General features: G+C 38.4%; 1 protein-coding gene across 1 annotated transcript; it reads left to right on the plus strand.

Annotated features, from left to right (window-relative positions):
* Window positions 1-2,679: 2,679 nt before the first annotated feature.
* mdfic2 (MyoD family inhibitor domain containing 2) lies at window positions 2,680-8,893 on the plus strand. The gene is made up of 3 exons (XM_071495498.1): window positions 2,680-3,363; window positions 6,271-6,483; window positions 8,467-8,893. The coding sequence occupies exons 1-3, from the start codon at window positions 3,267-3,269 to the stop codon at window positions 8,721-8,723; spliced, it is 567 nt and encodes a 188-aa protein (XP_071351599.1). The 5' UTR covers window positions 2,680-3,266; the 3' UTR covers window positions 8,724-8,893.
* Window positions 8,894-9,114: the final 221 nt, after the last annotated feature.

Genomic DNA, 9,114 nt, shown 5'->3' on the forward strand with positions numbered 1-9,114 from the left:
ACACGTATGGTGTAAATGTTAAGTTGCCCTCCCAAGGTTATACAATGGAGGTGACAATACTTCCTGTAAGACTTACTCATGGATGAATTATGTCTTGACACTGCATTCATGTAGGATTTTCTGTAAATCCAACCTGCCAGGTAATGCAAATTTCACAATAAAAACAAGTCATTTCTGGTAGTTCAAAAAGGCATTGTCAAGCAAAATTTTCATACCCAAAATGGCTACATTTGCTCTCAAGTTCCAGCAACTTGTCATTCAAAATTTTTAGGAAGTGTTCAGACCCCTTCAATTTTTTCACATTTTGTTATGTTGCTGACTTATGCTATAATAAAATTTAAAAAAAAAAAAAAAAAAAAAAAAAAAAATATATATATATATATATATATATATATCATTTTTTCCCTCATCAACCCATGCTCAGTACCCCATAATGACAAAGCCAAAACACAATTTTAGAAGTTCTTGTTAATTTATTAAAAAGGAAAAGTATTCAGACACTTTGTTGTGACACATGAAATTTAGCTCAGGTGACTCCTCTTGATTATCTTTTCTACACGTTGATTGGAGCCCAGCTGTGGTAAATTCAACTGATTGGGCATGACTCGGAGATGCACACACCTGTGGTCTCACAGCTGACAAAGCATATCAGAGTAAAACCCAAAGCATGACATGGAAGGAACTGCCTGAAGACAAATAACTTCTGTATATCACCTTAATCCAACGTTAAAGTCTTTTTGCTGCCTCTCTCAAAAGTAAAGGTAGCTTTATCACTAGTTGTGGCTATACTCAAGTTATAAATCAAGTTTTTAACCTTGTTAACATGTCTATGTGGTGTTTTTTATATCATACAAGACATTTGAGAGAAATAAGCAGTCAACGCCATTACTGCCACTTTCCACCTTCGAACTGCAGTGAACCAATGACAGTCTCATAAAAAGAGATTCATATGTCACAAACCTAAGGAACCAATCCCGTCAACTTGTGATGACGGGGGGCGGGGCTAAATGAACCTGAAACCTTGTCATTACAGAGAGCAAGAGTTTGCATTCACACATCCACTGACACTGTGTCAGTCACTGCCAGTTTTTAGTGAACAAACAATTTAAACAAATAAAAGATGCTAACTATGCTAACCGTTCTGATATGTTGCCAATTTTGGTGCACAACAGACTGAGGCTCAAACATGCGGTGGAGTCTCTCTGATATTTTCTCCTCAAACCATCTTGATTCCACGTGTCAACCTAAGGCAAGCAGTGGTGCTGGGTGGGACACAATTATCCAGAATTACTGTATGAGGAAGTAGCCTAGGCACAGATATGCTACCAGCCCATAGACTGTATATAAAAATCGATTTAGACTCTGGGTCTGAAAAGTGAAACCAAAGCGGAAGTGCCTTAAACCTGCATTCTGCCTAATGACCATCCAGGGGCGACTTCACTGGCTGCAAAAATGAGTCCGATTGTATTGACGTTTCTTCTGGTTTCAAAAAACCAAGATGGTGGGTTTCCACTTGTTCCAGCCCTTTTCCATTTTTTAATTTTTCATGTGGGAAAACCATGTAAAAAAAAAAAAATCATAGCAGAGTATTTTTACATCATTTCACGTGTATGGAGGGGAACTGATGACCCAGCTCTGTCTTATCACCAAATCATCATCAGTTAATAGATTTTAATCCATTTCCTCCATTCCTTTGACTGGAACTGAAGATAGAGAAGCAAAGAAAAACTGGTTCGTAAGCCACAAACAGCACCTAAAGACGATGGGAAGCAAGGGGTGACGTCTTGTTTACAACTGTAAATAATGGAGGGGGCTGTAAGTGCAGTCAAGGGGGTCAGAACGCTGTCACTTAGATGTAGTGTATGTAATCTGTACCTGAACTTGATCTCAGGCTGTCACTTCACTCTGCATTAGGGAAAGCTCTAATGGGGTAGAGTGTCAGCCACTGCGACTTCTCTACACACACAAGGCCACACAGCTCATTTCAGAGAGAGCACGTTTCCATGGGAGCCAAATAAAGCACGTAACCTGCTAAACCCACCATGATGGTGCCACTGATGCTGACCAGTGACACAAAAGTAGCTGTGTCAGTGAGAAACAATTTAACCAAAGCATGAAAATATGGTGTTGTCGCATCATCACCGTAGACCTTTTGAAGAACACGTGAGCACAGTCTTGACTTGTGTTTTCTCCATCGCAGCGTATCATCATCACAACCCAACGAGAGGAGGAGGAAAGAAAGGACTAGAAACTCTCAGTGGAAGTTCTCTTCAGGAGTTATATTTACACTGAGCGCAGCATAGTGGGAGCTCAGTAGACAAATACTCTCACATCTTAATTTTTCAATTAGCATGGCTCTTGTTCTCTAAACATATGCAAACACAGCGGGGCGTCTATTAAAATGCAACTCTGGTGTTGAGCCTAATTAGAGTAAATTGGTTGGCTTGTATTCGGAGAAATTTGAATGCAGCTCGCTATCCATGTTTCACCGCGTGTTTCGCCCCAACAAACAAACTGGCACTTGCTGCCTCATAAATATGTTCAGCAGAAACACAGCCTTGAAGGAGTGAGAGATGTGTTGTGTGGGTGTGTGTGAGTGTATGTATACAGTAAAAATGTATACATACATTGGTGTTCACATGTGGCACGTTATCTTTTCTTTGCAATAATTGGTATCTTCCAAAGATTCTAATATAGGCTGAAAATCAGTGACTTGGTATTTGCATGGTATTTTCTATCTCCACCCTGTATCATTACTATAACCTCATGAAATCTGTATGCCTAATAATGCATCTGTAAAGGGAATTATATTTTAAAATGATATTTCATTTTATTATATGATGTTCTGCATTTGCTTTTGGCTTCATTATGACTTCATAGGGGGAAATAACTCAAACCAATAAAAATGTTGCTGACTCTGTCTCAGTGATGTTTTGATAGGAACGGATCTCCAGTGTTTTTGCCAACGTCATTGGAACATTGGAGAGGCTTGCAGTAAAGTAGGCAGCAGGCCAAATGGACCCTGTGCAATGTAAAGGATAATTTGTCCTGGATGCTCTCTGCTTTGCCGAGGTAAACAGCCGCCTCCATAGCCAGCACCAGAAGACTACGTTGCAGCCCGCTACTTGAGAACCAAATCCTGAGAGCTGACGAGTGCATTGAAGATACCGAGCGTTAGACACTGGCCTCAGTTGTGTGAAGCCTCATGTTTTTGACTTGAGGTAATCAGGTTTGTCATACGAAGTACATTTTCCATTTGTGATGCAATGGACCAGATGGCAGATGAAAAGACTCTGAGAGCTGATGTGAAAGACAAAGGGACAGTAAACACTGCTGAGGAGAGCTCTAGCTGGGTGAGAGGAGGTAAGTTTGCTCAGGTCTGTGGAAAAAAAATCCAAGCCCTGCTATTGAGCCCCTTCTTGTGAAGCTCTGTTATGATCATGTGCAGTCGTCTGTGTCATCCTTCCTGTTCCTGGTACTGAAGCAGTTGCTTGAGTCTACTTACTACGATCTTGTGTTAGATATTTAATGTGAGCAATCTTTAAAAAGTTGCACAATTTCATAACAATTTCTCCATCAAATCACATTTTGCAGCAATGAAACAAATGGATTTTGTCAGTCACTTGCTTACATACATTCCTTAATTGTGTCGATGTTTTCTCTTCGATGGTTCCGATGTGCTGCAAATTTGAGTTTGCACTGTGATTTAAAACATGAAGTGAAATTATCTTCAGATCCACCGCTCCGAGTAACTGTGGTGTCTAATGAGTGAGTTTGGCTTGGTGAAACACTGGAACAAAACCTGAAAAATGCATAGTGTGCCTGCAGGCCTTATTTCTCTATCAGCTAATGGTCATGGGCATGGACTAGCTGCACTTCTTTCTTAATTCATTAGATAACCCGGGAGCATCCTGCTGCTTCTCAGCTCAAACATACGGCACTGATTTTGACTTTGACTTGTACTTCAAATACCAATCCCTGCCCTTCACTTCTCATCCCATCACTGCAAAATGACAGATAAAAACACAAACACTTCTAATGAGAGATAAAAGGAAACTTCCAGCTGACAAAAAGTGATAACAAAAGGTGATATTTTAAACTGTTATTTCATATGTATTAAAAACAGCTAATGAAATCTTAAAAATGGCCAATACAGCCCTGAGCAACGTCCATTTCTATCTCTCTTTCAACAATTTATGTAAGACAAATACAGTTTATTCGACTTACAAAAATGTGTCCAGAGTGTGAATAAATTATTAGGCATTAAATGTTAAATAAAACAGAGAAAGGGATGGTGAATAATTCATTTCAAATAGGTGGTGAAAAAGTAAACACTCAGCCAGTGCAATAATTCATTAATATCTATTTAAATCAGATGTTAACAAACAAATCTACTCCTGCACTTCACGGTCTAACTCCACATTCTGTTGTCTCATGTCTGAAAATTTCTTCAACACATTTCAGGTACAGACATTTTACATCTTTAATGTCGGCAGTGTGGGTTTCATATATTTTCATGGTGTCAGTCTGGTCACTTCCCAGCTGTTTCAGAAGCAGTTGAAGTAAAACACCACTGACCTGGTGTATCTCACATCTAAACTGTGATAATTCCACATTGTAAAGCTTCACTGCTCTGATTCTCCATTTTGTGTGACAGTTTTGTTTGTTTATTATTGAATATTCCCAGCGCTTATTAAGCTTTGGATACTCTTAGCTACTAAGCTATTAATAATGGCATTATTTAAACCTTCCTCTGATTGGAAAGTTATTTGTCTATGCGTGAAGCTGAGTCATCATCAGTGGCAGTGAGTGGTAAAATCAGAATACAGGTTTGGGTAAACAAATAAGACAATATAGCTGAACAAAAGCGGCTTTTTATCAGCGTCAGATAGTCATGTGATGTTTATCACACATAAAGTGGATATTCTCCCCAGTCCTTCAATAGCCTTTGAAACAAAAGTCTGGTTAGCTTAGCATAAAGAGTGGAGACAGGATGAAACAGCTAGCGAGGCACTGCTCAGTGGATTTGTTTTTGTTTACGTTTGGACGGAGCCAGGCTGGCTTCCCTAGCTGTTACCAGGAGTCAATAAGCTTAGCTTCATATCAAGACTGGAAATGTACAAATGAAGAAAACCCACCTACCAGCACCTTTAAAGCTGACTAGTAAGTCAGCCATGAGGTTGCTCACCTTATCAAATAACCCCACATTTCAATTTTGTATCAAAAACATCAAACATGATGGCTGTTTCCCCATTCCCAGCCTTTATGTTAAGCTAACCACCCACTGATATTTAGTACACATATGACAGCTGCATCAAGTTTCTTGTCTGACTCTTGGCAACAAAGGGAATAAATGCATTTCCCAAAATGCTGAGGTATTCCTATGAAATAATAAGCCTGTAGATCATGAAATTAAATTGACTTTTTTTGTTGTCATTCACAAATTTAGATCTCAGAAATGTTTTGGTAATTTCACTTTATGGTACAAATACAGTTTAAAAGCTTTTTTGTGTTGACAGAAAGAAACTCTAGTCCATGTTGGTATGCAAATGATGACCTTTGTGGTAATTTTTTTTTTTTTTTTTTAAACCTTTATCTAACCAGGTTTGTCCCATTGAGATCTCTTTTGAATGTGGAAATAGCAAAAAAATTGAAGAATTTCAAAACTTTACACTTGTATCATATTGCATGACAGTGAATTGTGTTGTATAGAATACAGTTGTTTTGTATTGTTTCATAAATAGAATCATATCATTTTGTTTTGTATCATATAAAGTTGTTTTCTTTTATATTGAATTATATTGTGTTAAATCATATCGTATAATGTGTTGTAACATATCCTATCAATTCATACTGTTTCATATTGTATCATGTTGTTTCACATTGTATCATGTAGTATTATGTCTCATTATATTATATCTTATTGATTTGTATCACATCATGACATAATGTGTCATCAAATCATATCATTTCATATCAGATTGTATCATATTGTGCAGTATTGTATCACGCTGTATTGAATTGTGTCATGTCCTCTTTGTTGTATTGTTTTGTTGTTGCTTTAAAACGTCTGTGAGTCAGGCCAGTTGGAGCAGCGCCTCTTGTGTCCCTAAGACAATGTGTGCCCACACTAGCACATGCTGGAGTTATGGTCTCCAAGTCCTCAATCAAATGTATTTTCAAAAAGAGGTAAAAATGTAAACCATACCTCTTGCTAACAGACGTGTTTATTGTATGTCTTATTCATTTAAAATTTTGTCTCTTGGACAGAAAGGATCCAAAGTGAGGCTAAAGTCAATAACTGGAGACTGGAGACTGCAGCTGCAGAAACTGAGCCCGGGGACAAGAGTAGAGAAACAGATGCTCAGCAGCCCAGAGAGTGTGACAGCTTCTCTTCCCCTCTGTTCTCTTTGAAAATGTACCTGAGGAGAGCATCTTCCACCACAGACTCTCTGTCCTCTCCTCAGCAGAGCAGCATGGGAGGTTAGTGACACCAGCACTTCTTCAATCCCCCCCATCTGATGCCCTCTAACTACACACACAGCTGCCAAACCTGCCCAGATAAACACACATTGAAATCATTTCAGGAGAAAAAAAATCTTTTGTTGAGTCTTCAGTAGAACTGTTATGAAATTAACTTTTTCATCCAAACACAGCTTTTCTACAGATGAAATAAACGATTATTAATATGCAGAATAATAATGCCACAGACAGAATAAAAAATTTGACAAATTGCAAGCTTTATGCCTCACCATGCTGTGCGAATGCTTAAATACAGTTCATATAATCAATTATGAAAATGTGTGAATAATTTAGAAACTGAAACTACAGCAAAAATAAGAAAGACTGGAGCAAAAAAATGGCCACCAAAGTAGACTTGCTACTGTAGATGCAGCAGCATAACTGATTACACCGCAGACTGTTTATATTCTTATGCACTTGTATTAAATATTGAATATTAAATAAGCCATTTTGAAATAACAAATTTTAATTAAAGAGATAGTTCAACATTTAAGGAAATACTGTTCACTTTCTTTCCATGGGATGAGAAAATAGATGTCATGATGTCTCATGTGTAGCTAATATGGAGCTAAAGTCAGAATGTGGTTAGCCTAGCTTAGCATAAAGACTTGAAACAGGGGAAAACAGCTAGCCAGGCTTCTGTTCAAAATACATATACCTACACTTCTAAAGTTCACTAATTCAGACACTGTGATTAAGGCTTAATGTTATGCATAATAAAGGGCAAGCTGCTTTGATTGACAGGCGGCTGAGCTTATGTTTGCTGCAAACCATTTTTTGATTAGCCAGGGGTAAGGTGGATTCAGGTACTGCCAAGATGGCGACGGTGGAGCAGCCCAGTCTGAGCTTCAAAACTGCTCTTCAGAAACCTATGGGTGATGTAGCAGAGGCTACCTCCATCTGTATTTAAAGGCTATAATTTAATCTAATATTCACCCAATTTGACAGGTATACATGGACGACCCTGACACAAATAATCAGACAGACAAACTCTAGATAACTCAGCCAATGTGACTGCAGTGCTTCTGACTACTGATATAATTTTTGACAGCACTATGTAATTGCAATCACATTTATTGGATATATGCTGATAACAAGTATGAGTGAACGAGAACGAGTGAAATTTGATGGCATCTTGCCCATACAGTAGCAGACTAATGAAGTTACATTACCATAACTCAGTGGTCATCCATATGACTGAGTTAGAAAATGTGCATAATTATTCAAAGCCTTACAAAAGATAGGGTCCATAAAGGATATTCTAAAATATATAAAATAGCAGGATTGTCTTTCTCAAAATGTATATTGCAGATCTGGCTCTAGATACGATGCAATTAAAAACTTCCAAACATTTAAACAACAGATTCAGAGGATTGTGCAGCACCGGAGGAGGTACAGCTTCTCTAAATTCTTTGCAACACAAGTCATAAGGTCTTTCCTACAACATGTCTTTGGTGAGTAACTGTCTGTTCATGGTCAGTCTCATTTGATGATCTCACACTTCATAGCACCCATGGGGCCACCATTTGGCAAAGGCTGCTGGGAAGACACATTCCATTGTTTCACTGCAATCACACTGCAAGTTTGAAATGCTCCTGGCAAAGTATACAAAGGAGACTTCCAGTAATTGATTATGTCTACAAACAGCTTTCTTGCTTGTCTCTTTGTGAGGGAGTGAGGCATGATTTTTCTAAATTATGCATGTATAAAGGAAGGAAATGAGGCTTTTAAAATGTTGTAAGATGTAAGTGAGAACAAGCAGCTCTTCCAGCACACAACACAAATGATTTATGTCCCAAGATAGGGTTTAAACATCCTACATTATTTCAAAGAGGTCATTGTAAAAGTGTGAATGGGTTGTAGGATTTTATGAAGCCAAAAAATCTGATGTTGTATGAATGCAGTAGAGTAAACCATCTACCTGAATGGGTGTGTCTCCCTCAGTTGATTGTGCAGGAATGGTGCTGAGCTGTCTCTTCTGCCGCTTCTACGATATGATCCACATGCTACCTGACGTCTGTGAGAGAGTTGCCACTCACTGCTGCCCCAACTACAAACAAGTCCTCACAACAGCGGAGTCTACTCCCAGCAGTGACGATGACTCTTGCATTGACTTGGACTGTGGTCTGTTCAGTTGCTGTCATGATGCAAATGACTGCCTGGAGCTGGCTATGGAGGTTTCTGAATTATGTTACCACTAGACTAATACTAATCGTCAATCACCACAAGCAACTGGTTGGATAATCAATGATCAGACTGTCCCATGTGAAGTGGAGGATATCCAAGGGTTTAAAACACAAATAAATACATAAAACATGCATTATGCAACATTTGTGACACCAAAATGACAATAAATATATACATTATCCATTTGTTTATGCATTGACCTTGTGTTTATATGTGTCCTGGATGAATGCAACAGAGCAGGGAACTGTCAAAACTGAACAGAATGCAGGCACTAGGCTATTAATATTATTAATCATACCTGTGTTTCCTGCTATGGCATGTTAAAATGTTGCCATGAAAAGGGTCTATTGGTTTTTCGATGATGTGAGGAATGTTCGAGGTTCACAGTCTAAATATAAATGTAAC

Source organism: Trachinotus anak, unplaced genomic scaffold, assembly GCF_046630095.1.
Source record: "Trachinotus anak isolate AG129_WGS33_773 ecotype Australia unplaced genomic scaffold, CSIRO_AGI_Tana_v1 ptg000013l, whole genome shotgun sequence".
In the NCBI taxonomy this organism is placed as follows: Eukaryota; Metazoa; Chordata; class Actinopteri; order Carangiformes; family Carangidae; genus Trachinotus; species Trachinotus anak.